At 39.6% G+C, this 20,830-nt stretch overlaps 2 protein-coding genes across 3 annotated transcripts in view; one reads left to right on the top strand and one right to left on the bottom strand.

Annotated features, from left to right (window-relative positions):
- Positions 1-20,830, top strand: part of MCM9 (minichromosome maintenance 9 homologous recombination repair factor) — a 112,836-nt gene that overhangs the window by 26,760 nt on the left and 65,246 nt on the right. The gene's annotated exons all lie outside the window — the stretch shown is intronic.
- Positions 198-14,361, bottom strand: ASF1A (anti-silencing function 1A histone chaperone). The gene is made up of 4 exons (XM_030316241.2): positions 13,878-14,361; positions 7,925-8,040; positions 3,304-3,480; positions 198-2,022 (listed from the first exon to the last, which is right to left on the bottom strand). Exons 1-4 carry the CDS (start codon positions 13,984-13,986, stop codon positions 1,810-1,812), a joined length of 615 nt encoding a protein of 204 aa, XP_030172101.1. The 5' UTR covers positions 13,987-14,361; the 3' UTR covers positions 198-1,809.

The following is a 20,830-nucleotide window of genomic DNA, read 5'->3' as shown; positions in this document are numbered from 1 at the left end:
ATAGCTTCTTAGCTCCTAATGTTTGCATTCTAAGTATTACAGAATCATAAAAATTTTAAGTAAGAGATCATAGTTTTTAAGTCTTAACCTTCTGTGAAAATTAGCTGTTTACAAATTGATGTAAAAACCTAACCCTTGGTGTCAATACAAAATCAATCATTATAATTAGAATAAAAACTCAGCAGCAAATTGCTTCATTTGGTTATTTGGCTTATATATGCTTTATTTCTAACAAGCACATATCTTTTTCCTGTTATATTAATCACTGAGCTCTTTGTTGGAAATTTTTACTTTTATTTTCATTTTAATTATTTTAACATATTCTTAAATTTAATTGCAATTAGACAAAAATGAAATTTTCTTCATATAGTTTTAACAGTTGGATGTATTTTAAGTCTATGAACTAGTTAGTGGACAGTAATCACCTGGTATATTAAATTTCAAAATTTAACATTTAGCAAAATTTTGCTTCACAAATTCACTTTTTTAGAATGACAGGAAATATATACAACTTAGAATCCATATTCAGACAAATGCCCTTTTCCCTTCCTCAAAATAAAAGCTTTAAAAAGTGCAGTATAAAAGTTTTAGGTATGAAGGCACTGCATAACTCTGCATCATATGGCTAATGTCTTGCTTAGCAGCAAGAGTAATGAGAATATTCTACACTTAATTTAATGGAGCATAAGAAACTTTGAGGAAGGACCTAGCTTTCATCAAAGAAAAAGAACCCTTTGGCCCACTTAATGGATTCCTTTCCAAGATTGCTTTTAAAAAAAACTTAACTGGAAAGGCTATCTAGAATATGTCAACCACAAATATGCCTTATCTTATTCTGCATGAGTGTCCAGGGATATGGAGAAGAGTACCACATGTGTGAAAATATATATATTTCCAAAATAGTGACTTATCTCTTACGATAAAGCTAAATACACCTTCCCAAATACACGGTTTTTATATAAATGCTGCCAACAACAGATGATCTATCAAATCAGTTTTGAAAATTTCATAGCATTTCTATAAATCTAATGAAAACATCTAAGTCATTATAATATCCTGTTCTTAAACTTAGGGAGTTTGTATCTGCTCTTGACATGTTGAATTCAATGGGTAATAATGATGCATCATTCAAGGAATATTCTGATGTCCTAAACCGTTAGAAAACAAAAACCAGAGCCAGAGGACCTTATAAACAATTAACCACATTTGTTGTCATCTTAGAAACCAAACTGAATGCTATCTAACATTCCATGTAATAGCAGCCATAAGAGGCTTCAAGGTGGCCTGGAAAATCAGGTCCTGAAGTTCTTGGTAGCATATACTTGACTTCAAATCCCTTCTTTAAGGATATGACAAAAAAAAAAAATGGAAATTTGCCCCTTACATTAAACCAAACTATCACAGGAAGAAACATTTTACTTGAAGTTTGTTCTCTTGAAGGCCAGTAAAATAGTGGTCCAAAGATTATTGTCCAAAAGGCTAAGAAAGCTTTACAGCCTGGTCTAATGATTTATATTTTTTCTTTATAAGTGCTTTAATTACATATAGAGGAGAAGAAAATAATATATATGTTTTAATCAGATTAGTTTCAGAACAAATAAAATAACACATTAGAGAAAAAAATTACTTAAAAATAGTTGTATTTATATTCCACAATTTGCTCAAATACTGGTTTTCTTATAAACTTTCTACAGGATGTTTTTTAAACAAATTCTTCACATTGTGTCTTGACTATGTACTTACGGAATTTCAGGGAAATAGTTCTGTATGTTTTTATAGCTTAATTTGTACTAAAGGGATGGCAGATGGTCACATGCAGTCCATGTGGGATTCTAACATGACATTTAGTGAGTTTTCTGACGTGGACCATCCCTTTGATGCTGAAGGTAATGCATCTGTTGAAAGAAGTGATTGTAGATTTGGATTACTGCTCTCTGCATCTTCCAGTTTTTCTGTGTTGTCTTCCCAATTAATGTGGAATCTTGTAACTCTGGGATTAGATGCCAAAATGTTCCTTTGAAGCTGAAGGAAGAAGGAAATATATAAATAGTAAACACTAAGAAAGTTAGATACTACATACAAATAGAAACTTAATAGAATGATTCTTTACCCTTAGTACTCCTAAAGGGCCAAATTCATATACAAAGGCCAATTAAGTAAAGCACCTTAACATAACACACAAGGACCAGGGCTACAGCAGACATTATTATTTTAACTTAATGGAAACAGGATATGGAGAATCTGAGAGAATTCATCCAGATCTCTTAGTAACCAATAAAATATCTAACTTCTTTATACTTATTTCCTAAAAGGGAGAGAATCTCTTCTTTTTCTTGCAGGTGAATTCTTCATAGAACGCTTTATCTCACAAACTAGTATGCTTTGTAGATTGATGTGGTATCTTCAGTAATATTTTCAAAGAAAATGAAAAATTTCTTCAAATATAATATCTCATTATTAGTGGTTTCCTACCTTTTAATTATTATGGTTCACTCTCGGAACCAGTATTCTAGTTTTTTCTCTTTTTGCTATACAAGGTGCCATATAAGTAACTAATACATGGAGTCGATGGAAGGTCCCATACCAGGATTAAGCATTCTGGCCTTATTACCAGAAAAAACATTCCACTTTACTCCCATGTAATTTTTCTTGCATGATCCAGCAGATGGGGTGTTGTGTTCAATCTCACATAAATGATCAGTTACTAAAACTGTTACAGTTCCCAAGAAAAATCATGAAATACTAAGTATTTCAGAGAATCTGTATTCTGAATCACAGGTTTCAGATTCTCACTCAGAAGCCGTTTTCCATAACCAGAAATATTTAAGACCTTTAGGTTAACCTCTAAGAATAGCAGATAAAGGAAAACGTACATATGCGTGTGTGTGTGTGTGTGTGTGTGTGTGTGTGTGTGTGTGTGTGTGTGTTCCAATTTTTGGAAGAGTTATAGACCAAGAATATCATTGAATAATCATGAATTTCTATGTTGTAAAGGCTGAAATGAAAAGAATTATGATGTGTGGGAAATGCCATGCAGAAGCTGTAAACAACTGTTTCTTACAGGAGGATTTTTTCAATTTTCTAAATCATCAGAGACTCTCAAGGTGCCTGACCAACATTAATTACTCATGATTCACTTGGAGGTAGGGTCTGAGGTCAAGTATGGGTAATGGAACAATTAGTTTGCCCAGTTAGCACAAAGACCTCAAATTTATTTTGTCTCAAAGGTATTTTCATAATATAGTATGAATTGGCACTTGCTTAATAGTAAAAGTAATGAAAGAGGAATAGTCAGAACATTACCTTAGAAAAGTCTGGTTTTACTGGCGGATTTTCCCTTAATTCTGTCTCAGTATATTCATTATTTACATAATAGCCAACTCTAATAAATTCTTGACCCCGATAGGTGCATGTAATTAGCACAACTGTTACACCTACTGCATCTGCATCTGGAATGAGTCCTGGATTAGGTGCATCAGCCTAGAATAATTTAAAAAGAAAAGAAACACACATCACAAAGAGGCAAGCAAGACTGGAGTTTTAGTTACCTTGAGCATCATGAATTAAGGGTACAGCAACAAAAACTTGGGGACATCATACTGGGAAGGCAAATGTTCATTTTTAAGATTGACTTAAAGCCAGAAAATATAGTTCAAATATTTCTCCATGGTATACGTAATTACTCTGGGTACCTGAAAGCTTCACTACTTCTATAGGAAGATAAATCTAGCTACACTGTGTGGTAGTTCCTGAGGGATTGTGCAATATTCAATTATAAAACCTTTTATAAAATATAGCAAATAATTAAATCAGTAGTCTCATTGACTCTACCCTTTTCCAGCCATAATTTTCTTTTTGTTTTTGAGAGTGAGCACCAGTGGGGGAGGGGCAGAGGAAGCGAGCATCTTAAGCAGGCTTCATGCCAGTACAGAGCCCGGTGCAGGGCTCAATCCCATGACCGTGACATTGTGGCCTGAGCTGAAATCAAGAGTCAGATGCTTAACCAACTGAGCCACCCAGACACCCCTCCAGTCACAATCTTCAAACCTAAATTAGTAAATATTCAATGATCTCCACATAGCCTGTTGGCAGCAAATGTTTATTATACCAGTTTCTCTCTTATACCCAGGACACACAGCCACTCTCCCACCTGTCACAGATATTCTAATAGTAAATGAATATCAAATTGAAAATGGAATAGAAATAGCTATTCAGCAGATTCTCAAAAATATTAAACTACTGTGAATGACTTTGATAGGCACTAAAATATAGTGTACTATTTAAACCACGCACACTGGAAACACAATGAAGGTAAAAATTGGTTTGAGCAAACATACTCAATGACCTTGTTTTAAATCCAGCTGCTGAATCTTGAGTGCAGAAGGTGAAGCAAGTGAGCTAGAGGAGGTGGACAGCATGAGCAAAGGCTAGGGCCCTGTGGCACTACATACGGCTGGAAGGAGTCCTAGACTGATGGGCACTGACACAGACCTGAGGCAGCCATTCTGAATGGTAAATGGATAAAGATTGTCCCAGCAGATTAGCTTACTCTTGCCAGGACACTAACAAACATCCCTGAGCCTGGTGAACACTTCAGCCATGGCCTTGGCTTGGGAAAACCCCTGTCTGGCATTCTCAATCAGGCTGTTTGAATTATCAAAGACCAATGATTATTGTATAGTTATTACATGTAGATGACACAAAAAAGCATAAAATATCTATCTAGTCTAAAACATCTATCTAGGCCGAAAAGTTCAGTCACCTTCTGCTTCCCTACCTCCCACATCCAGCCAGTCTAACACTTCTCATCTCGAGTCTCAGTTCGTGTCTTCATGTCTTCTCTGGAATCCTGTTGCAACTTTCTAACTGTTCTCCCCTAGCTCGCTTGCTATTTTGCACTGTTGCCAGCATTAGCTAGGCAAAGATCCATTCCTATCCCTTCACTAATTTTAAAAACTCCTGATGATTACTCCCATTTCTGAGAAAAAAATCCCTTCTTTAACTTCATTTATAAGGCCCTTCACAATTTGTTTCCAACCAACAGCTCATTCACATTCCCTTTATTTCCACACCTCTTAACTCTTGTTCTAGAATTAGAGTTCTTTTAAATGTACTGGTAGTCTTTCATGCCTCTGTGCTTTGCATATACTGTTACCTTGGCCTGTAAGTCTCTTCCCTAACATCCTAAAAAATTCATCTAAGTTTGCATAAAATGTATCCTTTAGTGAAGCCCTTCCTAATTCAGAAGGTAGAATTAATAGTACTGTTTTTGTACTTTATTACTTGACACAAATCCTCTTTAATTTATGTCCAATAATTTAAATGTGTTTATCTTTCAGTTGTTGCTGGGATTCTAAGCTTTGTCCTGGGCAAAAATCCTGTCCAGTTCTTTATAATTCCATGTCTGGCACAGCTCTGGGCGCACAATATATGATTAGTATTTTGAAATTCATACATAACTCAATGCCTGACCTAAAGTAATTTATGATCATTTTAGAGAGATATCAGCAGGGGTATGAAGGCCTGTCCTGAGAATATGCTGTTTGTCTTACAGATCCTGTGTACCCCTACTGAGAGGGGTTAGGTTACTTCCAGGGTACCCAAAGAGCTTCTAATGTTCTGGAAGTTCGTGGAGAATGGGGAAACAGAGGTAGTTTAGTACTGCTATGGAAACTTTCCTCCCATAGTGCTTCCCATCCCCTCAGTAGATTGGTTCTAGCCATGTTTGTGTTTTAAAATTTGATTGCCAAAGAATTCAACTTGAGCAAATCCAAATTCAAGTAGAAAAACTCACAGTCCTCTCAGATCACTTAAGATGAAATAACAGAGGGGCGCCTTGGTGGCTCAGTTGAGCATCGGACTTCAGCTCAGGTCATGATCTCAGAGTTCCTGAGTTCAAGCCCTGCACCAGCCTCTCTGCTGTCAGCATGGAGCCCGCTTCGGATCCTTTGTTCCCCTCTCTCTCTGCACTTCCCCTGCTCATGCTCTCTCTCTCTCTCTCTCTCAAAAATAAATAAACAGTAAGGAAAAAAAAGATGAAGTGATAGGTAGAGATTTTTAACGTCAACCAGCAGTAGTACACAGATGTCTGGACATCTTCCTGCCAGCCTTTGACACACTCATAAGAAAGGCATGTTTATTCATGGCAGACCAGGGGAATACTATGGTAATTTGTTTAAAACACAGAACAAAAACTGTAGGTTAGTCCCTTTTTTGCTGATAATGGTGAATTTTTTTTAAATACACAGGGTGACAGTCTGATTTAAATTGCATGGTGCTCTTTCTCTGTCCTTTTTGGCAATATGAACACTGGTACCAAGGTAAAACTACTGGAAAATCACTGGAGGGAAATATCTTTGAATATATTTTTCACTCCAGCCAAAAGCTTAACAGTGTTCTTAACAACATAAACACACAGAAAAGATCATTTAAGGGTTTGTTTCAAAGCCAAAAGATTTATTTGCAGGTTTTATAGTAGCATAAAAAGGTCTACCAGTACAAATCAATCCAGGTTTCTTAACCACATCATGAATTATCATCAGTGAATTATGGGTTTTCCAAGCTTATGGGTCAAAGCAAATACTTCTTTGTGTAATAATTTCAAGAACTTAAGACACAAGTGTGTTACAAGCAATGGGGCAGGATGTGAAGCAGTCTGTCAACTGCAGTGCCTCCCCCTACCCATGTCTTTCACCAAGGTTATGCACTCACATGACTCAGGTCAACAGCACTTTTAATGAATAGATATGAACTAATATATTTGAGCTTTTCTTAACCATTTGTTTAGATATAGTAAATTATTGCTTTTTAATAAAAAGCACTAACGCTAGGAGACTATAATTCTGATTCTGTATTTAGGAGAAGGGAAGGACAGGTAGCAACTCTACAGATACCATGTTTATGATACATGATTCATGGCCCAGATTCATGGCCCATATCAGATGGGATTATCTGACCAACGCTATTCATTTAAATTGAAAATGAAAAAAAAAGGGGGGGACATCAGGGGTAGAAAGAGTTAATGTCCTTCTGGATGAGGTCTTTTCAGTGGGTTCTACATTAACTGATGGGACTCTGCTGTGTACAAATACCTGGAAGAAAATTAATAGTTTTCTTTTTGAAACCTATGAGTAGTTACTCTTTGGGCTATTATAAATATCTCCCTGTAATAAGCATGGATAATTGGGAAATGACTGAATAGTTTTAAACAACAATTTAACATAGATTAAAAGAAGTAACACTTTGAATACAGAAGACAGTGTCTGAAGCTTTGGTACAGACCCAAATACTGTCAGTGGTATCTGAGAACATAATTTGTTTTGGAATTTCCCCTCACAAATAATAAACACAGTAGTAGATTTGTAACAGTAATTCTCCATAAAATGTGTAGATTAGATGCTTTAGTAAAACACTGGACTTTAATTCCAATGATCCAAGATTATGCAGATCTCTCTAGTAGCATACCTAACTAACCTAGCTCAATCATGCAGCGTGCTGAAATAAAGTTGTTTCTGTGGTCAGTACTCCTAGTGGCTGAAACCAGAAACCAAGATGCATATTACTAACTATACCAGTTAGTAGTATGCATTCAACCCCTGTACTGGCTGCCGGACAGCCACAGGTCTGATACTATCGGACTGTCCACAGGAAGAGCCCCGAGTTAACCACAACGTGTGCCATGACACAGTATAAGCTTTACTGCATGCTGTGCACACTCTGGAGTAAACATCACATTAACCTCTCAGCACACAAAATCAAGAGGTGGCATTCCTTTATGCTACAGAGGCTGCCTAAAACACAATAGAAGCAGATAAAAAGTGAGTGCAGAAGCAGAGTGATTTAACCAAAAGGAAACGAGTGAGGACCATGAGATATATAGTTTAGAAACGTATTTGGCATACATATTTACCAAGAACAATCTTACCTGAAATACAAACATATGCCTTCCTGCAGGAACAGGGCCCACTAAAACAGAGTCTAAAACTTGATCGTATTCTTCACTTTCTGCAGAGCCCACATAGATAATTTTCCATTCCAAGTCTAGGGTTAAAAACCAAAACATTATTTCATATTCAGTAATTACATTATGAGATGATATCAAAGACCCTATTTTAATGTCCACTTAAGCCAATTATTGTTTGCTGAAATTGACTTCTCACAGCAGAAAGTCCAAAAAGGCACTGAACTGCTCCTTATAAAATTTTTACATTTCTTAACAGAGTTTCTCAAAATGTTCTTTTGTGAAACACTAGTTCCTGGGCAGGGCTCCTCATAAACAAACCAACATGGCCAAAAACTTGGGAAATGCTACAACCTTGTCTTAAGGATTCATAAATAAAGCACACTGGTAGAGTGTTCGGGAACTTCCTTCGGTCAAGAACACCAGTAACGTTAATTCAGCATTTCCCAAGTTTATTTGGCTATGGAATCTCTCCCCACTTTTTTTTCGTATGTTATCTCTTAACAACCTACTTAAACACTTTGGAAGGGCTGCCCCATACTATATTGCACAGATCCAAATCACCAAAGAACTCCAACATGGAAAAATTATTAACAAACTTCCCTTGTGGCTTAGAAGGGGCTTCAGCTCATCAACTGTCAAAGGGACCACAGTCAGGGTTTTTCCTCATGGTCCCTCTTCATGTCATGTATTCTTTAAATTGGGAAAAGGAAACCAAGGATCCTTGTGCCACTTTATACAACAGACTATATACAGTGGGAACAAGCATCAGGAGGAATAAGACACGCTTAAGTGCAACCCAAGACATTTTCTGTAATTCAACTGTTACATGTAATTCAGCTTTTATTGAGCACCTTCTACAGTGTGCTCTGTAGCAAGAACCCAGAGATGGGTAAAATGACTGCTTTTTCAAAGGAGCCTCCTGCTTAGTAGGGGGAAGAAGACAGCTCTGCAAATACAGATTACCCGAGCCCTCCTGGTCCTGAGGGTGTTTAGCACAGTGCGGCCCACCCTTGGATTCACTACGCTGCGACTACAGCACTCCCAGAGGGGTGTTTCTAGGTCACTGAGAATCTAGTTCTAAGTCAGCATTTTCTGAGGACCTATTATGTAAGTCATGGCTCTCTTCTAGACCACTTACATTTCTGTCTTCTAGCACATTTCCAGATGCAGGGTCCTGCATCTGACATCTCACGAGATCATCTATTTGTTGATAAAGATTAAAAGAGGAAAGAAGCAATATGAGTATCTAGTTACAAGGAACAGCAAGTATCTGCTGAAGAAGCAATGAGGCTGGGCTGGTGCAGACTGAATAAAGGGGAAAATAACTGACCCTCAGCTTGGGTGTGAGGGGCATGGCCAGATTATGTAAAGTTTTTGGTTTTGTTTTTTATTTTTGAGACAGAGTGTGAGCAGGGGAGGGGCAGAGAGAAAGAGAGGGTGATGAAGAATCTGAAGCAGGCTCCAGGCTTTGAGCTGTCAGCAGAGCCCAACGCAGGGCTCAAACCCATGAGCCGTGAGATCACAATGTGAGCCAAAGTCTGACTCTTAACCAACTGAGCCACCCAGGTGCCCCAGATTATGCAAAGTTTTAAAGGTCATCGTAAAGATTTTTGGCTTTTACACTGAGTGGCACAGGAAGCTATTGGGAGGGTTCTGACTACAGGAATAACATGATCCATTTTTCATTTTAGAAGGATCATTTTGGCTCCTGTGTTCAGTATGGATTGTGAGATTTTGAGGGTCAAGAAACAGGGTATTTTAACAACTGAGGCAAGAAATTATGGTAGCTTGGACCACATGTAGCCATAGGGATGAGGGCAAGGACACTCTGGATAAATCTTGAAGATAAAGGCAGCAAGAATCCTTTTTTGCACGGGGTAGGGGATGAAATCAAACAGGAATTTGTTTTGGACATGTTAAATTTGAGATATCTACTAGATAGATATCTAATAAAATTACAAAATTAGTGGCTAGTGACATAGGAAACCCAAAAGCCAAGTGGAGAAACTTTTAAGAAAGGGGTATAAAAGCTATTAAACTTAGCCAAGTGCGAGTAAGACTGGGAACTCTCACACGAAGGTTTTCATATTTTGTTCATTTTGTATGTATTTATTTGTACTAATACATATAGTGCTCTTGGCCTCCTAATTGGTAGAAAGTAAGTTGGCATTTGTAGTCTGGCATGGAAACATAGTCAGAATTTATAAACTTATTTTGTAAAATACCTACTATGTGCTGAGCATTGGTCTTGCCAATTTCATACCTGTTATTTAAATCTCAACAGCTTTATCATATGGATTTAATTACACTATTATGCAAACAAGAAAGTTGAGGCCCTGAGAGGCTAAGTAATGTACCCAAATTCACACAGCTAGCAAACTCAGGAATCAGAACCTACGCTATGTCTCTGCAACTCCAAAGCCTGGGCTCTTTCCAAAACCTAAACTAGGAAGATGCATTCTTCCATTTCTGCTCTCAAATGAATAGTGGAATAAAGGAAATTAATTGGGGGGGGGGAGGGGGGAGATGGGGAGATGGGTGAGACCAGAGGCTATAGGAAGATGATCTACCCTTAAGGAGCACAGGCTGTAACTCAGGGAACACCTGTACCTTAATTTTTATCTGATGGAATCCTTGCTATAGCTACTGAGTTTAAAATGCTCAGTACTTATTTATAAATTAGCATCAATTGTTTTATTCTTACTATTTTTTTTAAACCCTGCTTTCATTTTCCTGTCCCTTGTATTTGAAGGAGGAAGGGATAGAGTCAGATGCACAGGTTATCTGCTGAAGTAGTTTAATCATTTAAAAAGTTAACTGTTGGGGCGCCTGGGTGGCGCAGTCGGTTAAGCGTCCGACTTCAGCCAGGTCACGATCTCGCGGTCCGTGAGTTCGAGCCCCGCGTCAGGCTCTGGGCTGATGGCTCAGAGCCTGGAGCCTGTTTCCAATTCTGTGTCTCCCTCTCTCTCTGCCCCTCCCTCGTTCATGCTCTGTCTCTCTCTGTCCCAAAAATAAATAAAAACGTTGAAGAAAAAAAAAAAAAAATTAAAAAAAAAAAAAAAAGTTAACTGTTTCATCTAATCATGGAAATCCCGGCCTGCAAGTATCTGCATTTATGGTTGGGAGTGAGGGAAGTAACGAAGTGAATTTTAAACTAATTACACTACTTGGGACGATCTGTGATCTAGTGGAAAGTATGTAATCTTTGGGAATTAGAACAAGCCTGAAGTTTAAAAGCATGAAACACCATGTTCAATTCTGGTACATTGTAAGTATTCAACTAATAGTAGCTAGAATTATTGGTACTGACCAACTTAAAAAAAGAAAGAAAGAAAAGAAAGAAAGCTCCATTCAGTAGAGAAAGAATCAGTAGTCCACAGAGGGCATAACAAAGATTAGCAGGAAGGTCAATCAAAACGTGTACAGACTTGGGACCACCAGATCAAACACATCCTGGGTCTCCTAATCAAATTAAAGTATGAAAAATGGTGGCCAACATCTGGTGTGGGGCTTGAGACAAAATTATGAAGTGAAAATTTCCCTTCAGAATATTCTGTAGTTTCATTTTAAGAATAGATTTTTTAGAGATCTGCAATATAAAAGTATGGAACCTGTAAGAAGCTTTTGCTAAGTAAACTCAGTTTCCTTAATCCACATAGCCTCTAGGTGGAGTACACAAGCATGGCACCTTTTTGAAAGATTCCTTTGCAGCTTTCAGTATGACTCAGCTTAAACTCTTTTTAAAAATGCTAAATAACCAGTCTTAGTGCTCTGGGATGAAGTGTACAAGTGGAAGTAAGCGTATTGTTGACACTAGTATCCTAAAAACTCTGATGTCCTTCAGCTGAGTTCTGATTAGGTCCCAGGTAAAAATGGAACGTAATTCTGCTTCCATGAATAGTGAGTTTCAGCCATCCAATGTCAAAGCCCTGTAACATCATGAATCATCTATCACCCTTGTCCAAAACTGGCTCTTAAAATGGAAGGCATCACTTGAGAAATACCTGTACTTTGAATAACTTAAGCTTAAAATGCTATAGTATAAGTTGGAATGGACTGATCAATGGTTTCTCTTGCATTCGCCAATTTTTATATACAATTGGCAAAAAAAGGAAAGATTACCAACTGGTTGGATAAGAAAAACTGGCCTGATAGTTAAATGGTGACGGTAGCACTCTGGGAAAGTAATCAAATGGTTTCAGAGTAGTAACAAAAATCCCCCTTAATTTTATTATCAGGGATCTATTAGAAGTTAGTTTATTTTAATAAATGAATCGTCTTTCAAAATGGGACCTACATATTATATATGTGCATATATGCTTTATATATTCATTAATACTTACTGAAGAGCACAGATTAAAGTGTTATAATTACAGGAGATGGTGGAAAGCACTGAGTACAGAGGACTGTTACTTTATATACGCCTGTACAACTTTTAAAAAGTTTATTACAATGAGCATGTATTGCTTTTATAATTTGAAAACCTAACACCCTACATAAAATACATTTTGTGGATATTAAAAACTAATTTTTAAAGTGAAATTGCTTTATATGCCATTATTTGCATAATTTTAAATGCATTTCGCTAAATATACTTGTAAGTTCAAATAAGTATGTCCTGTTTAATTGTAAAATGACCATTGATGAAGCTAAATTTTTTTTTCAAATTTTGAAAAGTCAAGCACTGGATTATTTTAATAAAATTTACGAGCAAATATAAAAAAAAAAAAAGACAAGTTTTAGCTTCCTAAATATTTGTTACTGCATATAACAAAAATATTTTTGGAGACCTTAATACGGACTTAAAAAAAGTAGTAAAAATTTTTGCATTGCCATTTGAACTTTACCTTTTATTTCCTGGCCCACTTTTGTATTTTATGCTCAGGGTGTTTGGATGAGTTATTTTAATTATATTTCAACACGTTCTTGAAGAAAGTCTTTCAGACTACTGAGAAGCCAGTGATTTTAAGTCCTGGGAATTATTTAAGTGTTTTACTTATTTTTGCTCTTGGGTTAAATGTAACTTTATAGCTTAGCAATATTTGTCTTCTGAGCGAGAGGAGAGAAGGTTTCAGTCATTACGGAACAGGAGTCCACGCCGGTCGGGGCGAGCCTGCGCGCCAGCATCCCCGGGTGCCCCGAGCATCCCGGGCGCGGGCCGGGGAGTGCCGCCGGGGAGCACCCGCGGTCCCCGGGGAGCGCCGGCGCCCGGCCCGCTGCGCCGAGGGGCCGAGCCTGCGCCCGCCTCCCCCGCTGGTTGGTCCAGGGAGCCAGAAATCAGCGCGAGGACAGCCTCGCTCTCCTCCCCGGGGCGGCCGGGCACGGCCACCCAAGAGAGTAGGGCAACTCCAGCGTAAGCTCTAAAAATGGATTTGCCTCTCGCTCGGGGGCAGGAAGGTGGGCAGGCGGGGCGCCGTGTTCGTCACCCGCGGCGCGGAGAGGAGGCGTAGTGACGCCGGGGTCGGTGGCCCAATTCTCTACTCTTGGTAAGATGGCTCCGCTGCTAACTCGCCGGCGCGACCACACACATGCCTCTCCCTTCCCAGCCTTCGTGCCGGGGCCGCGGAGGCCGTTCCCGGCGCGGGGCCAGCCCGGGGCGACCCCCGGCCGGCGCCGCGGGCGCGAGTGCGGGTCTAGCGAACCTCCCGCCCGCCAGACAAAGCTGACAACATGGCTACCTCCGCTCGAACAAGTTCCTCGCAAGTTGAGCCACGGCAGGCGCCCCGGCTGCGGCCGAACGCCGCGCGCGCCTCGGCGGCCGTCGTCCATCAACTTCAAGTTTCCCTCCGCAGAGCCGAGCCTGCCGCCCGTCCGGCGCCGAGCACCGGCCGCCCGCGCGAGGCCGGGCCCGGGAAACTTTCAATGTCTGCAGCCCGCAACTGACAGCCCGGCGGCGGGCGGGCGCCCGACTCACCTTCAGACAGGTCCTCGATGCACTCGAAGGTGATCTCGAACTGGAACGGGTTGTAGAAAGGAGAAGGGTTATCCAGCACCACTACATTGTTCACCTGAACCTTTGCCATATTTTGAAAAAAACACAAACAATGGGAACGGGGCTTGTTGCGGCACAATAAAGTCCAGCGCGCGGCCGCTCGGGAGAGCGCAGACCCCCGCCCCAGCGCCTGCCCGACGTCGTGCAGCGGCGACTTGAGAAACTTTTTTTTCCTCTTTTTATTTACACGGGAGCACTCCACAGTGTTTTGCAGCTTTCCTATTTCACTAAACTACAGCCCATTCTGCTCTGATAACTAGCAGCGTTGCCCGCGATTGGCTGCACCCAAGCTCTGACCCTCCTCCTCCAGCGAGGGCCTCGGCGGTGAGCAAGATGGGCTCCCGCTCCCGGAATGGACTCGGAAACTTTAACTGCGGCTCCACCTGCTGGTGTGGATTAGGACAAAGGCGGAGAACAAAGTGAGTGGAATACGGGCTGGGAGGCCCGCGCGGAGGCCGCCGGCGGCGGCGGGGGGGAGGGGCGGCGCTGGCCCCGCCCCCGGCCCGGCGGCTCCCGCGCCTCACGTCGGGCGTGGCCGCGGCGGGGCGGGGCGGGGGTCGGAGGAGGCGTGGCCGCGGCGGGGAGGCGTGCTCGCGGCCCGCGAGGCGGCGGGAGGGCGCGATTCTGGGCGACGCCCGCCCCTCGGGTTTGCTTCGTGTGGTTTTTGGGTATTTTTTTTTTTTTTCTTTTAACTCTCTTTTAACATCAGTCCAACTGCTGTGCAGTCTCTCTACTGAAATTTAATAGATGTGATTCGGTTGTCTACACTCGGTTAGATTCAGCTTCCTACGTACTGGGTACATTTGGGGTAGAAAGGGTTGGTTGCAGTGGAAATAAATTGTATTTTATAGACCCAGTGCCAGCTCGAACGGAGCAAAGCCATTTTGGAAATCTAGTTCTTGGTCAATATCTGCGTTTGGGCACTACAGCGCGGTTAGTTAAATAGACACAAAATGAAGGGCAAAGAGAGAGGCTTTTCCACGCATACTTTGCATGAAAAATCTAAATAGGTAATATTTGGGCTGCACCTGAGTCGTCTTCCCGTTCTAATCTGGAAAACCCCAGAATAAGAAAAAGATTACCAACGATGTGATCAGTTACACCCCAGTTTTCTGCCGTTTCGTGAGCATAACAGGAACATAAAAAGAGAAAATGGAAGTGTCAGGAAACCAAAGGGCAAAAAATATGATAGGAAAGGGAAAGGAAATGTAAAGAACACAGCGGCATACCAGGGCATGTGATTTTCAAAAAATTTATGACCCAAACCGATAGTAAATAAAAATTTGTGGCACCACAAACAAGTTTTGAGGAGTCTGCTTGATTCGTCGGCATTCGTGTGGATTCATTTCTGCTGTTTGACTACTACTGTGGGGAAAGGGAGAGCTTTTAACACGTTTGTGGGGTTGTTGAACAATTTCTGTTTACCTAGTAAGAGTGTCATAATGATTTATTACCTGCTGTTCATAAACCATCAGTTTTTTCCTTAAGTGTTTCGAGTGAAACCACTGATCTTGACTAATTAAATTCAGAAAAGTATTACTTCTTAAGTATCATCTGTGTTGAAAGAGTTGTTTCTTAGTATAGTGCCCAGGATTTTGAGTTCTCATTCTTTGGGCATTTTTCATACTAAATAGATTGCTGTTGATGAGGCTTCTTTATCTGATAGATAGTCTTTTGAAAGTTAATATGGAAAAGGTAATACCAGGCCTCCCCATATTCAGAAAAACTGCTTGGAGCAGGGGTTTCTCATTTTATTGTTAATGGATTAAACTGTAAAATAGGACCTACCAGAAAAGGCTTCCTCAAGCCCAGTTGTTTGTGTATGTTACACTAGGAGCCTTAGTGTGGTGATAGATGCAAGTTACTGTGACTGATAAACTATATTCTCTGTTCACTCAATTAGTGCTGGTCTTAACACTAGCCAAGATAAAGTGTCAATTGCTATACTATATGCTGTTAAGATACACTAGATATGTAAGATAAATGGCCATAGAAGATTAAAACATGAGTCCTTTGAGAATGGTATATGCAGTTTTCTGATTATTGCAGGCACTCTTGAGAGGAGATTCTAATTCACTTGCTTTATAAAAATGACATTATAAGCTTGGTAAAATAAAGTGTATTTTGCAGTCTGACCATAGGTGTGTCATAATAAGGTATACCTTATACCATAAAACTTGCTTTTGGTGGATATGCAGCATCAAGAACTGAAGAGATCTACCTGGATACCACTAGTTTGGCTTATTTTCTTTAAAACTCTTTGTTTAACATGTCATGTACAACAGTATTTAAGGGGAAAGTGACCTTCTTTAATAGTCCACTGGAAACCGCAAATAGTGGCTCGAGGCCTCTCATGTTGTGTGTCCTGCCTTAACTCTTTTATTATTGCCTTTCATAAACATTAAAGAGCCTTTGAGCATCTTTTCCAATAGTTTCCTTCTTCACCTTTTACAGTACTTTACAGGAAAGGCCAAAAGGGTTCCCAGATGTGCCCTAGCATATTTCTAAATAAGCTGGTATTTCACAGAGGAAAAAAAAATTATAAAAGCATCACTCTAGTTTCAGAGACAATCTATAAGATTGCTGGACAACTTTTTGGTGACTCTCAAGCAGCTGATCATATTGCAACAGATGGGTCACCATGAGTATCTTCATTTATTAAGTACCAAAGGGGACCCACTTGATGCTTGGAGGGCTGCAAAGAATATAATCCCCAAAATTGCTTCCCTCCGTATAAATTCCCTCTGTATGGAGGAAGGATGGCTGAAGGAGATTGTTTGGACTCTAAGATGAATAAAGACTAAACTAGTGCCAAGGACAGAGATAAATGAACCTAGTTGGATATTGTTATAGGCTGAATTGTGCCCCCCCCTCATTCATATGTTGAAGCACTAACTCTCCAGTACCTAGGATATGACTTTATTTGGTGATAGGGCCTTTAAGGAGGTGGTTAAGTTAAATGAATTCCTGAAAGTGGGCCCTAATCCAATCTAAATGGTATCCCAGAGGAGGGAATTTGGACATGAAAAGAGACAAAGGGCACACATACACAGAGAAAAGACCATGTGAGAATACAGCAAGAAGGCAACCACTTGCAATCCAAGAAGAAAGGCTTTCAAAGAAACCAACCCTGCGGACACCTTAATCTTGTACTTCTAACCTCCAGAACTGTGAGAAAATTATTTACATTGCTTAAGCTACCCAGACTGGTATTTTGTTATGGCAGCCCTTGCAAACTAATACAGCTATAATTTTTTGTCCACATAATTAGGCTTATTTGACAATCTGAGTTTATTTAATCCAATTATTGGTCTGTTATCACACCTTTCTGTGGTGTAAAATGAGGTGGTCATTTAGCCATGCCAGTAGGCTGTGGTGGGGTGTGGAGTGGTTCCTGTAGCTACTTAGAGAAGTACCTATTGGTGTTGGGCATATAGCTTAAAATCTGAAGGGACAAGATGCAGCTTGCCTCCTCTACAGACGGCTTCTAAAAATCTTAAGCTTGAAGTTAAATTGAAGATACACACAAAACAAGATGAAAGAGTGAATTAAAATGAACTAGAATTAGATTGAATTAAATGAAAATATATTGAATTAAAATGTATTATAACTAAGATATAAATCAAGTCTTAGCTCCTGCCTGCTGCAGAAGTTATAGGAATGGAAGTGCTAACCTCTTGCCTTTGTTCAAATCCTGGATTTCCACCTGGGGTAATTACATTAGTCCTGTGTTTAATACTCTCTAAAGAGATATTGTCCCCATCTTTTAAAAAAAGTTCTAATTTAAAGCTTGTCGTAGTATGCTCTTTAGTTAGTTTAAAGGGTTCCTTATTATTTATTAGTTATAGAATGTCAAAATTTAATAATAGTTTTAGATAAGATTTTGTGTATAATTGTAGAATGTTGAGATTTGCTAGAGTTTATATTTCTAAAAGGAATAAATTCTACTGTAATGATTTTAATAATTTATCATATAGAGAGCATTTATTATGTGAAATTATTGTGCTCAGCTCTGTGGAGTATTCAAAGAGGAAACATCCATGGGCATAATCCTCATAGACTTTATTGGCAGGAAAGAAAGCTGTGTAATCAGATCTGTATGGTACAGAAGAGAAAGTGTTATGTAACTTTAACCAGTTATTGTTAAAGTTCTGTGGGAAGCAAAATATGGTATCAAAATAAAGGCTGTGTATGTGTGTGCCCATGTGTATAGTATGTGTACGTATATTTGGTATGATATATATATGGTATGTATGTATATCTATATATGGTATGATGCTTTACCATTTGCTTTTTTTAATTAATGTTTATTTGTTTATTTTGAGTGCGAGAAGGAGCATGCAAGCAGGGGAGGGGCAGAGAGAAGGAGAGAGAGAATCCCAAGCAGGCTCTGTGCTGTCAGCATGGAGCCCCATATGGTGCTTGATCCCAGGAACCATGAGATCATGACCTGAACCAAACTCAAGAGTTGGGTGCTGAACTGACTGAGCCACCCACCAGCCCCGATGCTTTCCCATTTGTAAAGAACTTTTAAATGACCTGCTTTGGAACCTCAAAACATCCTGGCATAGTAGGAGGGTAAAGTATTATCATTTCCACATAACAAATAAGGACACTGGTGCTCAGAAACTCATTCCTTCCAGCCCCTGAGTGGCTCAGTCAGTTAAGCGTCTGACTCTTGACTTCAGCTCAGGTCATGATCTCACAGTTCGTGGGATCAAGCCCTGTGTTGGGATCCTAGCTAACTGCATAGAGCCTGCTTGGGATTCTCTCTCTCCCTCTCTTTCTGCCCCTCCCCTGCTCGCATGTGAACATTCTCTCTCTCTTTCTCTCTCTCTCTCTCTCTCTCTCTCGTTTTCTCTCTCTCTCTCTTCCTCTCTCAAAATAAATAAGTAAACTTAAAAAAAATAAAAGAAACTCATTCCTTTATTTGCTGACCTTGCTTCTCTATTCTCTCTCCTCTGTGTCCGATATTTAAAGTGGCCTTTATGTGTAGAAAAAGCAATTGTATCTGGCTGGCAGACACCATGGTAATGTCTTGATTAATGAACTCTTGAGGAACAAAGTTCAATGAATGAGATTAGCCCAGGTATATACTAGTTGTGAGAAGAAGCCCAGCCAATGCAAAACTATGGGCCTCTCCCCCTTGAGGCACCGCAGGTGTCAAGCCTCCTGTTGCAGAAGGGATATCTGGGGGAGGATAGAGCTATCCCTCCTGGAATGCATCCTTATGCTTTTTGTAAGATTTCCATATTTGTTACATAAAGTATGTCCCCATCCCCCCCATTCTGTGTTCCACCTCATTAATAGCAGTTTTGCTGTTTTGTGTTCATTTCTACCCATCATTAGGTTACAAGTTTGTTGAAGATATAAACTATATCTGATCCCTTATCCATAAATGGACTCTACTGTGAAACACCCTTTGGATAGCTATCAATGATATCAGTTAGCTTTCTGAAGCACCATAATTATATTTGTTGTTGACATTTGTTGATGTTGATATATTGTTTCTGACCAGAAGAATATGAATGAAAATGCTTAGTAATTATTGTCCATTTCTTGAATCTAGTTTTTTTTTTTAACCATGTGTTCTCACTTCTCCTATAAACAGAGATCCTTCTAAACTCGTTTTCCTCTTGAACTCAGTCTCCACTCATCCATCTTCCTTCTTGTTTTACATTCAGTCCTTTTCTCTTTAACCCTCCACCTGTCTTATTCATTAGAGGCTCCTTTCTTTTCCTGATATCAGGAGAAATGTGTGATAAGTAGAGAAAGGACTGAAATCTTTAAAACCTCTCTAGGCTAGAGCACTGCTTGCACAAAGCCACTGCTAAGCATAGCAGCGTTTCTAGCTGGTTACTATAGAGACAATCGGCATTAGATGGAGACTCACTTGACGGAAGCTAGGCAAGGATGCTTCATGAGATTGGAGGCCTTATATGCAGGATCATGTGGAAAAGGCCAAATACTCGGAAGGATAGGAAGGGGAAAGGTTTCACAAATGAACTACTAGCTAATTGGTAGATTTTAGGTTGCTAGAATCTGTGACTGCCAAAGCCTTGAATCCAGCATACAAAGAATCCACTTCTCAGAACCTCAGTATGATTGCACAGTGATTTTTTTTTTTTTTAAATAACAGCTATGCTGCTATGAACATTTGTTTACAAATTTTTGTGCAAGACCTGTGTTTCCATTTCTCTGGTTTGCGCTTAATTATTGCTGGGTCATATAGTAACTCCTCTTGAGGAACTACCAGACTGTTTTCCAAAGTGGCTGCATCCTTTTACATTCCCACCGGCAATGTGTGAGCATTCCAATTTCTTCACACTGCCACCAACCCACTTGTTATGCCTTTTTGATTATAGCCACGGGTGATACGCAAAGTGGATCTCATTGTGGTTTTGACTTATATTTCCCTGATGGCTAAAGATGTTGGGCATTTTTCATTTTCTTATTGGCCATTTGTATGCCTTCTGTGAAGAAATGTCTATTCAGATCCTTTGGTCATTTAAAAAAATTGGGTTGTTTGTCTTTTTCTTACTGAGTTGTAAGAGTTCTTTATATATTTTAAACACAAATCACTGATCAGACACTTTCAGAGTCTTGTATTTATCAGGCTTGGAAATTTTTTCGCCCATTCTGTGAGATAGTTTTTTGTTTTCATGGGTTTTTTTTTGTTTTTTTGGTTTTTTTTTTTGGTGGTGGCCTTTGCTGCCCCAAAAGCTTTTAATTTTCAAAAAGTCTAAAACTCTCAAAATACTGCCTGATTCAGGGGTCATCACAATTTACACCTGCATTTTCTTCTAAGAGTTTTATACATTTATTTTATTTTCGTTTTCTTCCAGCATTTTAATGGTTTCATTTTTAAAACCTTT

This window comes from Lynx canadensis, chromosome B2 (genome assembly GCF_007474595.2).
Source record: "Lynx canadensis isolate LIC74 chromosome B2, mLynCan4.pri.v2, whole genome shotgun sequence".
Lineage (NCBI taxonomy): Eukaryota > Metazoa > Chordata > Mammalia > Carnivora > Felidae > Lynx > Lynx canadensis.
This window is presented reverse-complemented; position numbering and strand designations above follow the sequence as displayed.